The sequence below is a fragment of the Hesperophylax consimilis genome, chromosome 12 (assembly GCF_061612785.1).
Source record: "Hesperophylax consimilis isolate HC1 chromosome 12, BYU_Hcon_1.0, whole genome shotgun sequence".
NCBI classification, from domain to species: domain Eukaryota; kingdom Metazoa; phylum Arthropoda; class Insecta; order Trichoptera; family Limnephilidae; genus Hesperophylax; species Hesperophylax consimilis.
This window is the reverse complement of record NC_142847.1, coordinates 1,549,143-1,572,363: the sequence shown is the minus strand read 5'-3', so window position 1 is coordinate 1,572,363 and position 23,221 is coordinate 1,549,143. Positions and strand designations below refer to the sequence as shown.

At 33.7% G+C, this 23,221-nt stretch overlaps 1 protein-coding gene across 3 annotated transcripts in view; it reads left to right on the top strand.

The window, feature by feature from the left end:
• The window catches only part of LOC149418994 (uncharacterized), a 491,041-nt gene extending 470,299 nt beyond the window's left edge, over nt 1-20,742 (top strand). For all 3 annotated transcript variants that reach the window (XM_089637629.1, XM_089637631.1, XM_089637630.1), the window contains one exon: nt 19,109-20,742. In XM_089637629.1, coding sequence (XP_089493755.1) covers nt 19,109-19,950 — 842 coding nt within the window. In that variant the 3' untranslated portion in view covers nt 19,951-20,742. The remainder of the gene's footprint in view (nt 1-19,108) is intronic.
• The last annotated feature ends 2,479 nt before the right edge of the window (nt 20,743-23,221 follow it).

Sequence of the window (23,221 nt, the reverse complement as noted above, 5' to 3'; positions counted from 1 at the left end):
ATTGTTAGTAAATTTGATTTTAGTACACTCTTGTGTCTGTGTGGCGCCACTCCTTTATGATTCTGCTGCTATAAGGTACATGTAAAGATTGATTTAGTAGGTTAATGTAATTAGTTAATTGCATATTTGACGAACTCGGAATAGCCCATTTGCTGGCATAATTTGGCTCCAAATCCTCCTGCAAGTAAACGAGATGATCGTGAGTCAACAAGAAATTTGCACAATCCTTTGACACGGCTCTTTGATTGATACCTAAGTTATCGCGTCCCAAAAAGCCTTCCACGTCATCATGTACTGCCTTCAAGTTTCCCCTCGAGTCCCGATACCCCCAAATTCCGACCCCTCCTTGGACTACAATTTACTTAGGGCGAACCGGTTTCGTCCTATATACAATCATATACTCACGGTTGGTGTGGACTTACGGGTCGTGAATCCTCATTCCACGTTTAAAAGAAAATGCGAGAGTGGTCTATAAGACCTAAAATGCAAGCTGTATGCAGGTCCGCATTCTCCAGTAAACAGTACATACGAATAAATATATGTATACATACAGTTTGGGAAAGGTTTATAACTCGCAATACGAGGCTATCTACCTCGCATTCCGAGCTCGGATCTCGCACGAAGAGTTCTGCGAAACTCTAGGATTGGTGACCGAATATATACGTAAGAATAAGGTTATACTAATAAATACTAGTAGAATAAGGTCTTATTTGATAGTTTGTTTTGGAGAGCTATCGAACTCCAGGCTTTTGTTTGTTTGGTTTTGACGTTTTTATTTAAGAAAATCGCCATTTCTATTTGATTTGGTTAATGGTCTTGTTGTAGGAGCGACCACTGCCTCCTGTTTGATGAACTGTATTTGTTTTAAATTTTTCCTCCAGGGTTCAACATTAATTTTTGTTCATCCTATCCCGTGATTTTCCAATTGTTTCAAGTAGTTGATTGCCACATTAGAGAGTACTCGACTCTCAAATGTCTCAGGCAACTGATGGGGTTCTGTATGAGCACCCAATCAATAATATTCAAATGTTTCGTACAATTATTCGATATAATCCTACTAACCCGTGATTTTTCAATTGTCGATTGTAAATGATAGGTATTTGAGAGCACGCATCTTCCAGCTGTTTCGGGTAATTAATAAAAATCTATGCGACTATCTAATCAATGATATTTAAATGTTTCATGTAATTTTTTTGATATAAATCTGGCTAACCCGTGATTTTTCAATTGTCGTTTGCGAACGATAGGCATTTGTGAATGACCCAAATCGCTGCACATTGCACAATAACATCCTGATGATTATCCTTATAACTCTGATAAATTATCTAGTTACGGCCAAGGTCGTTTCCAAACTATGCAGTTGACCCAGTTCCCCGTACGTCTTTATTTGTAAACAAATAATATAACCATCTCCTGACACACTAACCTAAATGTGAGATTTGTTTATTTTAAAATTCCTTAGAAGTCATTTGTGCCTCTTTACTTTTATTGTGCATTGTTAATTTAAATATATTTTTTTAAATCCTTTATTGAAGTTAAACTATTTATTTCATTTCCCGAATTTAGTAAATTTACTAGAAATTAGGTGAAAATAATATAAATATATATATATATGTACACATATCTCTATTGTCAAAATATGTTGAATAAAATTACATATATTAATAAATAAATATAAGATATATGATTCTACATAGTCTTGAATATTAATAAATACATATTTTCTTTTTTCAATAATATCGATATGTCCTCGGGTAGGTATTAAAAATCGCTACCATTTCGATGCTTCGATTAATAAGTAAAATACATATATATAACTACATTACTCATATATTTATTCTTTATATACAATATATTACTTTATTTTATATAAATAAATACATAATATACATATATTAATGTGTAATGCTTTGTTTTGTTGTTTTTAATAATTTAATTGATATACCATAATCAGCTGTATCTCCTCACTCCTAGGTCCTGAAAATTATTTATAAAAGGAAAACTTACCCCCCACCAAGATTTTTCCAGTTGGGTGCCACACAACAAATCTTGTCAAAGAAATCCTACCTAATTAACTGTATTTTCCAAATATTTTCAAAATTAATCTTTTCGACTATTTATTCCTATTTAATATTTTATTCTTGCTCGATTCATATAAATTAGCTGATATTTAAAATTCGTGATATAGATGTGCCGGAAAATTATAAATTATTTAGGTCGAACTATTTTTGTTGTTTTCACTCTTTTTTAAATTTTTTATATTTTTTTTTTTTATATAAATTTATAAGAAAATTCATCCCGAATTGCGCAAACTTTTAAATATTTCGATTCTGAATAAATTAAATATCTGTTTAAAACTTTCTTCTAAATTTCACTGTTTTCACCAATATTTTAAAGTATCTACAATTATTTTTTTTTTTTTCGAATTGTTACTTTTAGAACAAAGGTTTGAGCGATTATTATTATTGAATCCTTTTTTTTTTGTGTTTGATTGATGCAAAATTATAATCTATTTTTAAATATCAATCCGCGAACCCGTTCACTCTAGATTAACGATAAAACTCTCCACTAAATTCTAATGTTTTCACTTTGAATGAAATAATTATTTTTAAATTTTAATAATTCACTTTTAACACTTTTTGCACTATCCACTTTTAACACTTTTAAGCACTTCACACTTTACTTTTAAAGCACTGAGTTTAAACTGTATTTATTTTCACTGTTTGATTTAAATTAACTGACTTATTAAATTTCACTGACTCTAGCACTTGTACTTTTCACAAAATTTTCCTAAGTCCAGGGGCTTATTTAAAATTTAACACTTAAAGATTTTTCACTGTTAATCCTACCAAAGACGTAGTACTGCCACGTAACAACTTTTCGAATCCTCGGCGCGACTGTCTCCTGACTGATGTGTTCCATCTTTTATACCCCTCTCAGGTTCCAAAAGACGTATCTGAATTTCTCTTGATGCTTAATTCTATCTCCTATCAACTCGTAAATCCGAACACCCCTTCCATCAATATCGATTGTGCTTCCATAAGATGTTCTGCTTTCCGGCTCAAGGCGGTGGTCAGTTTCCATCTCACAAATCTAAATCGATAGGGTCCGAATCGGGTAAGTCTGTGTTAATCGCCCAAGCTTCCTTTGTCCTGTGTTCATACAAAATGTAGTTAAATTCTCATGATTTTGTGTTCCTTTTTTTCTCAATTTGCGATAGGTCCGTCCTCAATAATATATATATACATCTCAATTTTATGCATCTCGTGCAAAAAATGCCTAAATCCATGTTGAAATCCCTACTATGCAGTTTAGAATTTCGATTTGTTTAAATTCTACTTAATTTTATTGTCACTTATATGAGCTTTTCCATTTCCACCCGCACTTTCTCTTCTTTAAGTCGCAGATTCGAATTTTCCCTTTTACTTTGAATTTTATATTATTCGCGACGTTTTCCTGCACAGTTTTCTTCTTTATTCTTTTGTTATTTCTTATAACTCTATAACTAGTTATTTTCCAAGTCGTATTTATTTATTTCACGGATAAATTTGAATTGTATCACTTTTCTCCACTTGGATTATTCTTTATCTCCGTTCTTTACCCTTCCTTTTATCTTTTCTCCACTTTTCCCGATGTGTGTGGTCTCCAGGAAAATTTCATACTTCATCTATTATTAATTAATATATAATTTTCCACACTTCTATGGGAGATATACCTAATTAGACTCTGGGATATCTGTCATTTTTATTGTTTTATTCAATCTCCGCCCAATTTTCTATCTTTCTCATACCAGGATTCACATAAAACATATGCATTGACATCTGTTTACGTTTAAAATTTTGGTACTAGACTCGTAAATTTAGTTTAATTTCAAACATATTAATTTTAATCTCTTTTGCCTAATCTAAATACTTCATAAGCCCAACGTTAAAGTTAATCGCTTTTCTAATCGTTTATTACCTTAACGTAAATAAAAATCATGTTCGGATTTTGATTGTTTATCCTTCAAAATATACATGAGACCGCCAACCTTTTATCTTGTTTCGATCCCTCTGTAATATTGGGTAACTCTAATATATATCTAACCTAATAATTATGTAAAATGTCTCCTTTTCCTGAATCTAATCTATCGCTATATGTTTAGTTTTACTGTCTTCTTCTGATACTCGATTTTCACGTCCCTAAGACCTTCGTAGCAGTCCAAAATCTCTGTATTATCCTTCCATTCGATCGCCGCACTTTTCTAAAATGTGTATTTTTTTTTTGCGAGTTTTTTCATTCAAAATTGATTTACCAATATGTCTGTTTCATCTTAGATTGATAACGATTAATTTCCATTGTTTCCAACACTCACTCCTCTCTTTAGTACGATTTTTATCGAACATGACACCCTCCTTCTATCATAAATAATTGCACTACAGTTGAAATTCCGCCAGTAACTTTCCTTCGCTTTTCCCGTACTTTTTTTATACTATCACGTTTATAATTTTTTTTTCATTGCATTTTTGTGTGTGCGTTTTACAACTTGTAAAACTTCCAAGCACCCGATTTCAATGGTTCGATACCCCATGAATGTCTCAGTCATTGTAAACATTCCCAGGAGTTTGTCACCTTGAAAGTCGATGTTGACCCTAAAGTGCGTTCACCTCTAATTTCTGTGAGAATCGAAATGTCGTTAATTATCTTTTTTATTGCCCGATCCACAGTTCATTCCTTTGTCTGTATTTGGTGTACGCCTCTCCGTTCACTGATTGGTTACTCAAAATTTTATAGCTCTTTGTTCAGATCTATTGGTTGACAAAATTCAATATTTATTTTTAGGCCTAGGAAAGGGGAAGTACCAGTCGTCCTAGACGATTTTACGACCTCTCTGCTTTCGTCCCGGAACCTTGATTTAATTTCAACTATTACAGGTGTCTACTGCAAGCAAGCTGGATCAATTCTTTCTCCGCCAGATGTCGTTAGCATGTCCGTTTTCATAAATAATTTGCATATTTTTTTGCAGCTATGGTTTATCTGTTTTTTTTCACTGTGATTTAAAGCCTTTCATCACAAGGATAGGAGATGCTCCCGATACATTCCACACTCTCATATTAATAATCGATAGTACGCATTACTTCATATCGATATTTCTTTAGGTTATTACCAAAAATGTCAATGCTGTAAAATTTTGTATTATATTGTGCACATATACGAGGAATTGGGGAATTTTTTCGAATGTTTGTTCTACACGAGGGTAGATAAAATAAATCAGATTGTCTGGTTGATCTAGACGGAATATGAAGATTTATTAAATTCGTAAGTTCTGGTGAGTCCAGACCATTATTTAAGATTTTAAACAATAAGATTTGATCAAAAAATATCATACATAGCCATCATTGCTTCGAGATTAGAAAACTATTTGCAACATCTTATTACAACCCAAGAAGCTTGTATCATGATGATGTCAACTGCAATATTTGGTCTGAAAGCATATATTTGGGATCAAAGACTACCCCTCGGTCTTTGGTGGATTCTACTTATATTATATTGTATGAAAAAAACAATAATTAAATTTTATGGGATTTCTCGAACGTAGTGACACATTTCTTTGTATTAAAAAATAATTTATTTTCATCAGCCCATGATGAAATTGAATCCAAATCAATTTGTAATTTGACACAATTTGGCCCGTCACAAATCTTCGTAAATAATTTGAGACCATCAGCAAAAAGCAGACAAGTTACATATTTGATGTATTCTTTAATGTCATCAATTAAAATTATAGATAAAAGAGGCCTTAGGCTTGACCCCTGTGGTACTCCAGAAAATGCAGAGAATTCCTTAGACACATATTCGTTGATGCATAAGTACTGTCTTTTATTTCTCAAATAGGTGGCAAAATGTGCAGTTTTTGTAACAGTACGTCGTGATCAACGCGGTCAAACGCCTTGGCAAAGTCGTTAGGCATTTAATCTTCTTGCCACTCTCCCTGTGAGAATTGGAGAATATCAGAGACGGTGGACTTCTTTGGTAAAAATTCATGTTGATTCTCCCAGATATTCGGTTAAATTTGTTTGTTCAGCTTTTCGCAAAATATTGTTTCAAATATCTTGAAAGACGTTAATTTTGTCATGTCGTGATCATTATTTTAATGGCTAAAATATTAATGGTGTATCCAAATAAGTCATAGATTTTTTTTCTATATGTAATGTTTCTTAACACGTAAGCCATGTATCTTTTGAATTTTTCACTATAATTAAAAATATATTTATTTGTGCTTTGAAAGAACTTGTAGGTGTCTCATCACTGGTGGTGAAGACCATGGGTATTCCAGGTGATCCAGTAGGAAAATATTGGTGGACCTGGTCGGCAGATGATGAAAGCGCAAATGGGCTTACTGCTAATTCCCACAGTCATTGGTTAATTGTAGCGTCTTTTTATGAACGGGTAATGCCGGGTGCGGTTGGTTTGTGGCACACGGTGAAGGAGTACGGCGACTGCCCGTCTCAGTTGCTGCTGGTCATTCGTATGATACTGATATACTGACTATCTCATTTCAGGCATAGCGCGGTCTTTATTTAGGACAAACACTCGCCTGGTAGAGTCTTTAATCTTCCCAGCCACAAGCAGATATAGTAGCGGGTTTGTTTTTATTCTCGTAAGTACGATATGTACAGAAAATGTTGTAAATTCTTTTAAATCAGGGATACGCCGCACAAAGAACTCAAGAAATTTATATATTTTTTTAAATTTATGTGCTTTAATAATTTTTCTTCGTGAGACACTTAAAACTTCCTCCTGAAAAGTAAGCAATTTTCACTTATGTGCTTGTTCCCCCGTACATAGATATATGACTGCCCGCCATCCAGTCTGGTGTGTGGTCGAAGCCGCCCAGTAACTAGTACCCGATACATACCTACTAAATGCCCGTATGAAAATGGACGATTGAAATCCGATCTGTTTCATGGTTTGCTCGCAAACAATAGCATTATTTGATGTTTGTTTTGGAAACCGCCGGGTTTATTATGTTCCATTGTCAGCTTGCATTCAACTCGCTGTAAATTAACTGAGCTAATCCCGTACTCAACAACTGTTATTATTTTATTTAAATTAGTTACATTATTGCATTCGCAGTGCGATATCAACAAATCATGACTAATTGGTTATACACGTGCACGTACAATAATAATTATTTGTAGACTGGTAAATATTCGTGTAGATTCTATTAAGAAACTAGCTGAAATCCCTGGCTTTGCACAGATTTTTCAGGAATAATTCTCATCTTATTTTGAACGTTAAGTATGCAAAACTATATCAAAAATTGTCAAAATTCTGCTTCAAGGATGTTGTGAAAATGGTGTGGGGTCGTTTTTTGAAATCTCACCGACAGTGGTTATATGAGAAAGAAGCCCTCCTGTTTTGAAAGTCAAGTATGGAAAATCTCAAAATAAAACTGTAAATGGATTTGATATGATTTGAGATTTTCACGGCCAAAAGTATGATAGTGATTTATTTTTGGGGTATTATACCGTGTTGCGCAACCTCTCTCTTTAGCCTACAGCATTTTAGTGTCCATTACATTAGGGCAGATGTCTAAATACAAAACTGCCAACGTTTCGGACAGCATTAGACACTGTAATGCTGTCCAAAACGTTGGCTAAAGAAGGAGGAAGCGCAACAAGGCATAATACCCCAAAAATAAATCATTATAATCTTCGACGATTTTTTTAAAATCAGATCCACAAACCCAAACTAGGACACATTTATTTATAGTATTGACTATAATTACAAAAGAGCAAAATAAAATACATTATTGACTATAATTACAAAAAAGCAAAATAAAACAAAAATTTATATTCAAAGTACAACCGAATATAAAACTGTACACAAACATGTGACTCGGCATGCTCTCCTAACCTAACATAACCTAACCCAAGAATGTAACTGGGATCAGCCAAATAGGTCAATGGGACGCCCTCCATGGTCGGGAGGTAAAATTAAAAACTTTGCCTAAAATGGATTTAGCCTTATTTGTTTACCAGACCTGAAGAGCTAGGTACTTCCACCGCTTTCCTCTTCCACATCTCTGTCGCCTCCCTATCACCTTCAGCCTCACAACATACCCCGATAATTGGGGTTGCCATAGTTCCACTGACAATGGCAATGGCAATGGGGCTGTTACCTGCATTTTTCTACAGCACGAAGCTAATTAACAAAGCGTTAGTAATTTTCTGAAAATACTACCTGACGTCATAATATAGCACAGATTAGACCCTCTGTACTTGGCTAAAGAGTGACTACCTAAAAAGAGCAAATATCTGATATCGGCATTAGTGAAGAAAGAGGTCGATCAATTGTACTTTCAAGGATTGACTTGGAGATATTATTTAAAGAATAATGGAACAGCGGACAAGACTAAAGGGATTAGCAAAATAATGTCATGTTTTCTCTCATTAAAACAGCGATTCATATTCGCTCTCAATTACTGGGTTTACGCGATAAGGATTTTTTTTTTAAATTATGATTGTTCACCTTCTGACTTTTGTTGTTGATTTCATGCTGCAATAATTTCCAAAGCTTGCATTTTTCAAAGGCCGCCAAAACCATTGAGATATGTGTACGCGTGACGTCATACGTACCTCGATTTCGCTGCCAGGAGCTTTTACTACCATTAATTACGTATGATTGGTCCACCCCTGGGAGTGATTGACTAAATAACCAGTACTTACCCACCTTCCTCTTCCCCCATATCCTTCCCCTCCCCGTTACTTTCAGCCTCACACTGTACCTCAATTGGGAATGTCATAGTCTCACTGGTTCCAGACGGTTGGGAGCAGTTGGGATTCTTGTGCAGCATTCACATTAAAAATAGAAATAAAAATAAAAAACGGAATCTACGTGTCTGGTAGAGTGCAGTTCCACTGAGTTGTTCCGGGATATATCCTGTGGGTGAATATACTACCCCGATGACAACCAACCTCCGAGAGCAGAAAATACTATAAATAAAGATTTCTCGCTGGTTTATAGAGCGTTGGTTTCACAGCTAGATCTGTAAATATATCATGAAACAGAAAATCTTTTTGTGATATTCTGATGTGGCAACAAGTTTCAGAAAATGGTGTTCTAGCACGAATAAAATGTCTGTGATTGCATCTTTGGTTCAATGAACTCGGATTTGCTTTAAAAGGTCATTTTCAAAATCTGAAGAAGTTGTTTCAAGAATTCAGACAAGCGACGTCAGTAAGTTCATACTAATAATTCGATAAGTATCTATCTTTAAAAATTATTTCAATTGGCATTTCAAAAATGGAACTGATGTATCAAAAATTCAGACATGCGATAAAGTACCTTTCCCAATTTTTTAAAGTTATTTTAATTCTATATTAAAAATGTGTCCAATTTCTTTTGTTTAAATTTCTTGGGGGTTAATCTTCGTAATGTCAGAATTGGTAATTGTTCAAGGGTCTGCGTTTTTTTCATTATTTAAAAAAAAGCTTTAATTATTTACTTACCATGCGGTTCAATACGGACGATCGATAAAGCCCTACGTCAATACAATATTGTCCGAATATGATTACGACATTCGGTTGACGAAGGCCGTTACTTTTAGCGCGTCCTCCAAGGTGTCGGATAGGCAGTCAACATGCTCGAATTTTTGGATAATGCCGTTCGTTATGCAAAATAACTGGCTTGAATGAATCGGATGGTCTAACTAAGCTCTTAGGACTGAAAGAAATCGTATACACTATTCGTAGACTTAATTAAATCTATTAAATTAACTCCCTTTTTACTGTCAAAAAGTAAATGCGGACTTCCAATGTATATGAAAGTATATTTCAATTCGGCATTGTCAATGTATTGGTATGTTTTACATATACGTAACCGTCTGACGTTTAGGAAAGTCAATTCATGCGCCAGTGTTCCTTGTGTATTTCGGTCTATCAATCGAAACCGTGCATGGGAAATCGGAAAAAAAAAAAATCGTCGGTAGTTACCCCTTTCGATCCGATGTTGTAAGGTTATCGAATTTATTGAACTGGACACCCAGATTTACTAATAAAATATTATTCCGTTATATTTAACGGATCTGCGCTATTATAATAATTCATAAGCATTATTGGTAAAACTTTATTTAGTTGCCTTCAGACTTTCATTCCTACCTGAAAACCATTAAGCCGTCAAGCGTAGAAATCGCGATGGTGTTAGAGGATTATGTCATCAGTTCGGATTGAAGTGATCGACTGCTTGAAGTTATCTCACGTCAAACTTACGTGAGCGGAGGCTTGAACTGACGTGACAGAGTGTGACAAGGCGTTAGTGTAGTATCTGATTTTATCGAGGTATTTTACTCGGAAACCTTCCCGAGGGAAAAAAATATCACAATAGATTATATGGAAAAAAACAGCCATTAATACAAAATACGAATACAAGTAGCTACTTCGAGGGAAAATGAAAAAAAATCCCCAGGGTTAAAAAAAAGCAATCACTGTGGAGGAAATTTAAAAATAAACTTAGAGTAAAATCTTCTTTGATCTCTACTCTACAACGATCCTTGTCCCATTATCAAGACTTTCTTCAAGTTTATTGAAGTTTTATAAAGCAGAAAATCCTCTTGAATGGTGAGCTCAGGCATCGTGAAGTTTGTGCAACTTTAAAGTTTAGATATTTTAAGCTAGTGCCACTATTTTCAGCTATATTTCAAATTTTCATATAACTGTTAAAAATATGTCAAAAACAAGCGTTTGTGACCTCATCTGAATAGCCATGTTCTTCCTAATCTTTATCTCTCCCGTATATTTTCTTTCAGCCTCACAAGATACCCCAATTTGGTATGCAATAGTTCCACTAGCTCTGAACAGTTTTTCAGCAGTTGGGACTCTAATCTTGCCACATCTTTAAAGGAGGTCCTTTTAGCTACTCCTTTTTCGAAAATTTTTGTTTTTCTCGAAATCCATGTACTTGAATGATGATATTGTTTATCCCGTACGTGTTCTTATTAGGATTTAAATATCAAAGTTTGTTCTTATTAGTGCTAGGAGTGTTTAGAGAGTTACTTGAATGGTATAAGAAGTCAGGGACGCTCGAGAAAGACGCATTTCCTCTGCACTGGAAGGAGATACGGAGTCGAATTAGAGTCAACTTAATGTCGTTTTTAAACAGTAACAATCTGGATTTGACATGAACACAACTGAGGAAGATATGAATGAAATAATAATAATAAGTATTAAAATGAGACGAAAGTGATGAACGAAGAAAAATGTGTAAGGAAAAAGTATGACCTGGAAGTGAATGGTTGAAAAGGTCGAGGACACCCGAGTAAGACACGGCACGATCAAGTGAAACAAACGCTTGTTACAATGCAATAATATTATTTCCAACCTTTAAAGTGCACCCAGTTGTCAGGTAGGTACTCTAGAATTCACAACCTCAAAACTTAACTCAAAACAAAACTGCAATAGAACAAAAATATTTACGAATTTAATAAGGAATATGTCTTGCCTATATTTTCGCTTCTCAATATTATTGGTACTCCAAGTAATAAAAATATTATAGAAGTATTTTCAGGCTGGTTCCTTTCTAAGTCTTGTTTAGGCCAACAGACAAAATAACACAACACTTTAGTCATGACTTAATGCGTCCATTAAGTCAAAGACAAAGTATGTCAAAGGCCCGTCCAGCCCATAAAGCAGATACTTAACAAGATTAATTATTAATTATATTACTTTCACTTGCCCTTCGTTAACCATACAGCCATTGCCTTCAGCCTAAAATATGAAATTGCTTCCAAGGAATAAAGTTACGCCGCGATGTAAGATGTAACGCAAGCGCGTAAATATTTAGAAGCTTTGAGAGGCAAGGAGATAAAAAATGCGACGTTGTAATTTTGATGTATTTAAGTACGTTAATTACTAAGGTGTCTATGTTTTCCTAGGTTCGGTAATCTAAACACATAAATACCCATAGACATATGAATATTAGTAGACCTGCCCTAAGTGAATAAAAGCGTATTATCCCCACTCCCCATACCGGTTCCATTGGAGCCGGCTGTGCTCGCGTATGGCCTCAAGTGAAATTTGAAAACGTGACGTCATCATTCTTGTGCGAACTATGGTCGAGGCATCATCGGTTCATTTTACGAAATAACACGGCAAAATGTTGACTTGTACTATGAAAACTTGTAAAAATAGATGTGAAAAAGAGAATAAACCCAATTGTCGTATTACATTCCATATATATAAGCATTATTTTACTTTATTTTAAGCATATTCACATCGTATAATATGAATCAGTTGTTACTATCACATCGAGAAACGTCTGGACGCGAAACACAAAGCTGGTTGGTTGCTGGGAAGTAAATTATGAACATTTATAAAAGTGTCTTAACTAAATACTTAAACGAAATATTCGACTCTGAAAATAGAACCGAATTTTTTTGCCGAATTTGGACTTCGCAAATTTGTTCATAACGTGGCGAGTAATTTGCGCTCCCATGTAAAAATGTCTATTCATTCAAAAGCAGATTTTACTTTTAAGAAGTAAATGGTGATATTATAATGCGAGATGCCTATTTACTGTCAGATTGATTTATTGACGAATCACAGTCAGCTTCACTCCCTTCGTTCTTCAACAGTTGATTTTACCCCTCGCCATTATCTTCTCGTCTATTAATTCCTATATCTGTGTAGATACCTCAGATTTTAGTAGTAAATATAGGCTTCATTCTACGCATCGCAAAACCATTTAATAAACCTTTTACACTTGAACTATGGCATGTGTAAGATCTCATCTCGAATTTGCATTGGTCATTTGGAACCCTCAATACCAAACTTATATTGAGCGAATTGAAAAAGTTTTGAAAATCATCAGTGTCACCGTATTACTCTAGCGCTCTTACAAATGGAGTTTTTTTGACATTTTGATTGAGTCCCGTTGGCGTCATTTATCTTTTATCAGGAGATTTTTCAACGTGGATGAGTGTTTCAGGCGAATAATTATTGCTTGTAAAATCATTTTGATTCTGTTTGATTATGAACTGCCTTCTTGACTGACCAGCTCTATTAGAAAGGATTGCATTTCATGTCGTGACCTTGAACGCAAAACTAGATCGAATACCTAATTTTAAATACAAAATATCAAATATAAATACCCTCAATAAATTAAAATCTAAAGTCTTAAATAGACAGAACTCCTGCAACTAATAAACGTACACACACTCACAAGAATAACACGACACAATAATCTATTCCACCGCAGTGTGCATAAGCGCAACTACATTGCTTTTATTTATTTTTTCCGACCTTATGTCCGGGTGAAATCTTCCCCATAGGAAAAACTAAACCCTTCCACACACTTTTCCACAAATGATTATCTAGTATCTAGTCAATCCACATAATGCAAGTGCATTATATAAGCAAAATAAATACAAAACAATACAAAAACAACACGACAACCCACCAGAGATCAAATGGAAAAATAATTCACCGACTGATATTTTATATCAGAGGGTTCGACTCGGTAGAACTCCTAACAGGGCCTATAAATCCTACTGATCCCTCAACATAAATATTTAATAAATCTTTCGTAGTCCTACAAGTATTTAAAGGGACTGATTTTTGCATTTTTATATATAAATTTTTTGATAGATCTAATACGCCTAAATTTTTAATGAGTTATCTGGGTATAATGCCAGTAGCCGAAATAACAAATGGTAATATTTTTATGGTCCGAGATTGCCAAATTCTTTTTATCTCATTTCCTAAATCTGTGTATTTTCTTATTTTTTCATTAACAGATTTTTTTTAATATTACAGGAATTTGGAATAGCGACATCAATGATATAAGTAATTTTTTTCAATTTTGTCATGTAAAACTATATCGGGTGATGACTAACTATTATTATTATTATTATTGCTAATTCCCCGACACAGAGGTTTCACACTATGGGAAATCAAAACTTAGGTGATATTAATATGTTTAACCCATCGGCATACTAATTTTTATTGTGACATCTATGCATACTTGAGAAGGATTATTACTGTACAGTATTTCCCCAAATTAAATACTTTTTATGCTTTTATATATATTATAATTTTATTGTGAACTATCTAAGTATGTGGGAAAAGTTTTAGTTGCCCCAATGGGGCGGGCTCATTGATGTTAGTCTATGGGCGGGCAATATGCCGGTGCGAAAGAAGTGCAGCCACCCAATCTTGGCGGCAGGTATGCCGATGTTGTGGAAGGCATTAAAAACCTATTCCAACCTATTATTGAATCTTTGTCAACCTGTAGTCTGATCAGTGTGATTTTTTTTGTCTCTTGTATTTTTATTTCATGTTTGTATGTATTTTTTGTCTATTTTAATTTTATTTCTATTATTACTTTCTCATGTTCTAAATTATTCACACTTACAGATAGGTCCGAATTAGGAGTTTTGTGCATATTTCGATTTGAAATGCATGCAACATGTATAATACTATAATGTTAGTTACGAAATCTGTCAAATTAGAGATATATGAATTCAATTAAAATTTTACGTTTCTTTTTATGATAACTTTTAAAATTCAAAATTAAAGCTTGGTTTTATGTCTTTCTAAAACTGTTTACATAATATATCTGACCATAATAGAAAATATGATAGAACAAGTTTTATGAGGACGTGAGGTTGTACCTGTTTGAGACCGATATAGCACAACGTGACAAAAGGGCTTTCAAAGTATCGTGACGAATACAACACTGATGCCCGAGAGGTTAAAAACTCATATTCCGTCAAAGAGGTATTGCGTTTACGTTACAACATACGTATATACATACCAAAGTATTCAACTCATCTTAAAATCTTTGTTATAGGTGTTGCATCCGAAACTGCTGATATAAATCTTCAGACGAACATAAAATGTGAACTGTAAATGATTTAAAAATCGAGACGAAATGTATATTGGTGTTTGCTCGAATTGGGTGATATTATCTGTAGGAATTAACACTGTATGAAAAGAAGGAAAACAGAATGACCAACCACTTACCACTGTATTTGGTCGAAGTAGCACACAATTCAATTCAATCAATATAGTGAGATCCACCGTGATACCTCGAGGTAATTATCGCCACAACTAAACGAATGAGTGCTTAAACGATATTATGTACTTTCAAGATAGTCAAATATCATTTTACAAAGATTCTGTTCTCGAAAAAATATTAAGTCCTTGCTTCCAGTAGTTCAATCAGTCTTCTGTTTTCAAAACAAATGCATTCGAATTTGCACAATGTTCTTGCCATTGTTCCAAATTTTAGATACTTTTCCTGCGAGGTGATAAGTAGGAACTGGATAAATGACATCCCGGTAGAAACTAAGCATATTCTCATTTAAAAACCATGCCATACGGATACAATCTTTACGAAAAACACGTGACCTGAATAATTGATCTAGGATCACACAATTAGAGCACATCTAAGCGAATTAGTTTTAACATAACCCACGAGTTTGTAACATAAATATTCTATCCCAAGTAATGTGTGCAAAATCCTTTTAGCATTATTACTCTGTTAAATCTCAATTTAATTCAATGTAATAGTTACTTACGTGTGTACGTACCTTTGCCTAAATACAGAGATACTCGTACATCCCAGAACAAGTTGTATTACATTTCCCAGGCTGGAATAGATAGATATGGCTGTCTCCCACTCTCCAGATCCATCTACTGATACTAAAAGGTCTGGAAGCCACTGGGTACCACCAAACAGTACCGGATCTGCCGTAGGCGAAAATGGAACGAACCGGGGCGTGCGGAGAAATGTATAAGTGCCATTGTCATAAAACGGTTATGCATATTACGGAAAAGGTTACAAATTTAATGGTCATGGAGGCATATGATTTAAGATTTTCACGGCCAAAAGTATTTTTGTTATTTTTTTGGGGGTGTTATGCCGTGTTGCGCTAACTCCTTCTTTAGCCAACGTTTCGGACAGTTAAATTAAAGTTTAATTAATGTCAGCTCAGAGGGTTGGAGCTGGCAACACGGTATCACATCCTCATACATAAGCTCACATTTCACCACAACCTCAAATAACACATCTGCCCTGATGATGGACACTGCAATGCTGTCCAAAACGTTGGCTAAAGAAGGAGTTAGCGCAACACGGCATAACACCCCAAAAACAAATAACAACAAAAAGTCATGAAGGCAGTTTTATTATTATGTGACATGCGTCAAATCTATTTGCTAAACTGTCTGTAAATTACGTTAAAAATGTCGATGGTCAATGCAGAATCGTTAACCCCTCCAGCCTTTTAGGGTCATATATGACCGGGCGTCCATATTTTACAAAAGTATTTTTATCTTTTTGTCTATCATTAAAAAATACACGGTAAAAATAACGTTAGAAAGAAAAATAATAATTCTTTCCAGTTTCTGCAATACTAACACTGAAACCTTCATATTTCGTACTGCTATAGTAATAATCGGTTTAAATCTAAAAATTATTTCTTCTTTTTTATTATAATGAACAAGATAAAAGTGAAGGTACAGTTTTCTTACAAATTTCCCAAACAAAACGAACGTGTTTTTAAAATATCGAGTTCTCTCAATTTTTCTATGATTTGAGTAAAAAATTAAGTGTGGTTAGCGCTTTTGAAAACAATTTTCATGTTTGATATTAAAATATTATTATTTAGGAATATTATTGTGTACTTTAAATGCATACACCGGAAAGATAACTTTATCTAGTTTCTAAAGTATTTTTTTACAAATAATGAACCTATATTTCAGGATACTGCGAACAACGGCTCCATATGTTAATTTTATTAACAAAAACCATAACCTTACACGGTCGCTATAATATAATGCATTATTTGTCAATGGCATCTGTATGACAATAGCATAAATGGGGCGCATTTTCAGTACAGAAAAATGCCACATTTAATCTGGTAGTCAGATGTCCGTAAAAACAATATTATTGGCAAATTATTACAATATAAATCGCCGGAACGAAAATCGGGTTGCGCCTTTTTTACTGTGCCAATGAAACTATTGCCTGATGCGGCAACAGGGCGAATTTGCGAACGGAGAAAATGTAAATTTTGGAGGTGTTAATATTTTGATATAACTGGGTTGCATTTCAAAGCAAAGAATCGAGGTAGGTACCTACCTAGGTAGGTTTTGTGGTCCCAATAATTATTTTAAAGTAGGTACCTACACTGGATGAAGTCCCGGCCATTGTCCCGGATTTATGCAGAGTTTTTTTTTTAAATCTAATGCAGGCAGTGACTTAGACCTGAAGGTGCACAGAGCAAAATGAGTATTGCTAATTTATTAAAAAATCTCTTCAAATTATTAGTCATCCGGTTAAAATGGGATTTAAGCCCGTTTCCTGATAAAATTTAGTGAATTCCTAATATATCGGAACACGTGTTCACACACCTGCATATGCCCTGAAAATATTCTATGACGAAATGCGGAAACATTATTTTAAGGAACACGAGTTCCGACATCGTAATAATACATTCGTATTTTATTAGTAAACCTATCTACTTATTCGTTAAGGGCCTGCGACTCAATTTTTAAACGGATTACTTCTTCAGATGCTCTAATGGAATACGATGATTGTGCCGTTTGTGGCAAGAAACAGCTTTCTGTGGCTTGAAGGATTGAGAAAGTAATCGGGTTACTGACGATTGTATTGATTGGCGAAATAACATTAAATGCATTCAAAATACTTGTTTTTCACGGACAAAAGAGGTTCCTGTACAAGGAGCACATTTTTAAAGTCCGGTCCTGATTCTAGTTCTAGTTCAACCACTGAACTTCCACTATAATGATGTCACTCTTGTCAGTTTCTGGAGAGACAAAGCCTTTATAAATAATTGATATAGCCTTCAACCTGCTGCTCGCTACCAGCTACTCGCTGCCTACCAAAAGTTCCTGAATAATAAATCAGGCACCGGGAAACATAAAAGTCTCTCCCAACTTCTGTTCCTCGTTAATTGCATCATCGTGTTTATATTGTTCGCGTTCACACAATACAACATGTCGTTTGAGAAGGGACACATTAATTTTCATCAGGAAAAAAGTGCGCCAACAAAGGGATGGTGATTCAATTTATTCATGGGCTCATTTCTATGGTAACTATCAGATGAACTAAGGTGAATTTCGCTGTAAATTTCAGTATCGCGAAGATCGATCTGAAATCTATTATTAAATTACATCTAAAGCAACCATTATTGTGTCAGATGGTTTCAATATTCATTGTTTCGTTGTAAAGGGCGATAAGGAGAAAAACGATCTAATTGGTACAAACTGACTTATTGGAATTATTATCACATCCGACCTGTGAATGCAATATTTTTCTAAATAGACATCTACACAGCATTTTTGCATCACGATATTGCAAAAGTTATTTATTCTAAATGGTTGTTTCTTGCAAATTTGACGGACTCCTTGGTCGATGGGTAAGGCTCTCGACTAGCAAGCGGGTGGTCGCGGGTTCGAATCCCGCCATAATTAATAATTTTTATTTGAATAATTTGTGTTATTTCACCTAACAAATGTTCAGGTAGAATAAGAGAGTTGTCCAAAAATACCCCAGATTTGAATAGTTCTAAGTAGGTACATTTCTTGTGTTTTACTTCGACTTTCTCCTTTGGGACAAAGTTTAGATTTGTCAAAATAAGATGAACATAATATAAATTTACCATGGTCAATATGACAAAACTCAATAAGCAAAACATTCTTAGTATTTTTTTATTGCCATTTCCACCGTTTTCTCATTCCGTTTTTTCTTCCCACGTGGAACTTGAATTATGAAACAATTTTTAAAACGCTGAGCAAAATAAATGTTTTCTGTAAACAGAACTTTACAACTAGGATAAAAGGTATGATATTAGTTTTGGTACACATTCATTTACTTTTGGTGTACTGGGGGAATATCATGTTATTTAAATAAATAAATACCCCTTTTCCATTTAAATGTGTTTTTAACACCATCAGATGCATATATGTGAATCGTGGCCTGGTCACTGGTGTCACACTATTTTTCTGTTCCATCCCCTTATCTATATTTTACAATCTTTCGCTCCTCATGAGATGTTATTTGCTTTGTTGTTTCTAATACTTTATATTTCCATCTTTTTCAGATTTGAGTCTCACCTTTGATGGTGAAATTCCTCATCACTTCGTTCCAAGAAAGAGTCCCAGAATCTACACTCCTCACCAGCACAGAAATCATCAACATAAACACCACCAACCTCTTCCAGAACTTCATAACATCGTCACGGACTTTCCAAAAACAGAGATAAATAACATGAAACCACTTAAAAGCCACGAATCAGAATATTTCGAACCCAAAAAACCAAAACAACTACATACAAGCTACGACTTGGACTATCCAGAACTAAAAACAAACTCTAACCAACCACAAAACAGTTACGACGTGGAGTTTCTAGAACCAAATAGAAACAAAAAGAAACAACAAAAAGATTACAACATGGGCTACCCCGAGCTAAAAAAAATCTCTTACCATCCACAACATAGTTTCAACAGGAATTTTCCAGTAACGAAGAGTTTGATTGACAAACAACAAAAGAATTACAACATGGACTATTTCGAACTTAAGAAAAATACTAAAAAATCCCACAAGAGCTACGACAACTTTCTGTATGACGTTGAACCTTTCGCAGAAACAAAAGACCATCACACTCACGTCAAAACAGATTACGATAATTGGGATTTGGGATTAGATGCGCCAGTAGAAAGATGGCCAACGTTTGAAGAGATTGAACTACTAGCCGGTATTTCTGGATGGAGGAAGGAAAGGTGGAAGGGTGAAATAATAAAAGACGGGACGACAGAGAAACCAAAAAGCACAAGGACAACAAAGTTCACATATAGAAGGGTCCAAGGCGCTATTACCGGAAGCAAACGGAACACCATCATAGCAGTTTCCGCAATAGCGCCAAACGTTAGACCGAAGAAATGAAATATTTTCTGTAGAATTATAACTTTCATTGGGAAACATCGTGATGCAATGTTTAGAAGATTACTTGAAAATAAAATGCTCTTTTTTTTGCTTTATGTGATTGTGCAATGACGAAATGAATAGTATTAGGGTGCCTACATTAATTTAGTGTGTATTTATTTTATTTGAACTATGTGGAAAAATCCAACCTGAATAATTTATGACTTTACGATTTTTATTGAAATATCTTTTTTTAACTTTCATCTCCAAGTTCTAAATGAGTTGGTTTATATATATTATTGAAGAAGAAGACATTATTAATAAATCCAAATGTATCATGAAACAGAACAAGACACATAAAATACAAATTTTAGGGTCTCAATTGGGAATCGAACCCGGGATCTTTCTTGCCGTGACAACATCTATAATCACAAGACCATTAGGACCTAATTATAATATGTCATTTGTGTCGATCTCACAGATAAAATTCAGATTTAACATTATCATCTTACAACTAATTTTTCCCATTTTTTGGCAGCATGTTTTTGAATCATCACAAAGTTCTAAATAATTTGTTTATAACCTAGGTAGTGTCTCGGATACCGATTTTAAATTGTCGAGTGGTTAGAGACGTTGTCCCGGTAAGACAGATATCCTGGGTTCGATTCCCATTTAAGACCGTTATCTTTATATTTTTCTGTATCTTGTTCTGTTTCATATTTCGTATGTATTACCCGATCATAATTCATAGATAATGTTGGTAGGTACTCCTTACACTATCTTGTATACCTACAATGGAATTTTGGAAGATTTTCTGATGAATAATTTGAGTTTATGTGTTCGGTTTGATAGTTTCTTTTTTAACCTAAAAAAATTCTAGCGAACAAAATAATTTTCGGTGATTCATAACCCACCTTCTAAAACCCTCTTGCTTTAAAAAAATAAAAATCGATGAAAATTTATATATTTTAGATAGCGGTTTAATAATATTTTGTTTATAATAATTAATTACAGCTGCCTAAATTTTCCATCAGCAGAAATTCTCTTTAATTTTTATTGCAAGGTGTTTTCTCATATTTTATTTTGTTGAAAAAAAAACATAACAATTAATATTCCTAAATGTTAATTAATATTATAACTTTTTTTAATTCATCACTTTTAAAATATTTCTTCTAAAAGTCACAATTACAATATTTGACGCCCGCCAGGTATGTTTGATATTTATTGGTCGAAATATCTCGATTGTTTTTACAATCGAGAAATAAATAATAAAAATCATTCGATTCTGAAAATCACGTATTTAACTTCGTGAGACGAATAAATCATGACTTCAAGGCGATTTTTTATTGAAATTTATAAACATCTCACTTGAGCCATTGTGCCAATAACGATAAGTATTTTACCAAAAAATCCGGCATTTGAAACAAATAAAAAATATAAGTCAATAATATTTAAGTCAGTAGGTACCTATTTAAAAATTCTCTTATTTACTGTACATAATGTTCACACCTATTTAATTATTTGATGTTAATATTTCTCTGCCTTCCCCGCGTGGAAAGGTAGGCTAGTTTGTAATGTATGTATGTAAATAATAAGTGTATATTATAATTCATTAGAAATGTGTTTTCATGATAATATTTACAATTATTATACGACGTTTAAAAATGTAATAAAAAAATCGATAGAACCTAAGGTAATACGAATACGCTAAGAATTTTTGTATTTAAAATGTTTCGTGTGACGTGCTGTTGTATATAATACGGTTTTAAAACAATGTAAAATAGAAGATACCAGTCAAATGCTTATACCAAATTATAATAATGAATAAATTAATAATCATCGTTTCGAACAAAACATGTGTTTTCTTTAATGATCTAAAACTTTCAACACTCCATCTGAGAAATATATTCTCAAACAAATACAATGTGTACAAAATTTCGGTGTACAACACCATCTGTGAAGAGTTTTCCGAAACATAAATGTGACCACCTATAAAATACATACATAACCTATTTTCGCGATTGCAGAAAGCAGCAGAAAGTTTATTCAAAACTCATTTTTTCAAAGCTTTTGTTATTTTAAAACATTACCATCTCGTATATAGTAAAACATCACATTTTGTGAAAATTTTACATAAATATTATACCTACTGAAAAGATGAATGTCGAAAAAAGATCGGATGTAACGAAACGAAGAAGGTGAGTAGTTTATTTATGCGAAGTAGATTTTAAGGTGCTAGCATTACCGTGTGTCATGACAATCATGTCATGAGCAGAGATGTGCTTTATTTCAAATAAATCCATTTCAAATGGAAATGCAAAATGGGTATTTTCCATTTTGCATTTTAAATGCTTTTCTCAATGCATTTTCTGTTTTAAATGCTTTTTTGCAACATTTTTCCTACTATCTCCACTCATCTTTTTTTCATAAGCCCCAAATATCAGTCGGTCCTCAACCTCGCTATGAGAGATAATTTACATTTGTCAAGTTGCTCCCTGGTAGGAGCCCTGACAATTGAGTGATACCATTACAAAAAACACTGATTCAAATACTGAACATGGGGCCATGACGCTGTAATATTAAATATTAGATAGCAGTTTCTATGTTTTTACGTTGGCAACATTAGTCCTGCGCAATTTTTTTGTGGTTTCATAATCTGTAGTCGTGGTTGGATTTACCATCATGTAATATGTTTGTTCTACATTGATGCCCAATATTAATAACAAAATTGTTTAAAAATTCTATAATTATTTTAATTGTTTGACCTGAGAAACCATTTTGCATTTTCAATGCATTTTGAAAATGGGTATTTTGCATTTGAAATGCTTTTCTAAGAACCATTTTGCATTTTGCATTTTCAAATGGAAAAGTTTTGACCCATTTCCATTTTGCATTTCAAATGGTTTTGGGTACCCATTTTGCACATCTCTGGTCATGAGGCACGTTGTCATCTAATGTACTCGTATATACTTACATTATGATTGATTATGATAAAGCTGTCTAATTTTGAACACACAAATTTGAAATAGAAAAATTTAGGTGAAAGAAAAAGCGAAAAGCAAAATCAAAGTAAATATAAAGTAGTGCTCAGATTCACTCTATTGGAAAGACAACAACTTTACTGATGGTGACGTTCATTATATTATTTTAATAGAATATTATGCAGAAACTTGAGACACTGTTAGTAGGTTCATTTTTAAAATTACTTTGTGTCACTTATAACAATGAGAATCAATTATTTTTGCAACGGAAAATGGAAAATAATTAATTTTAATCGATATTTCTTTAAAAA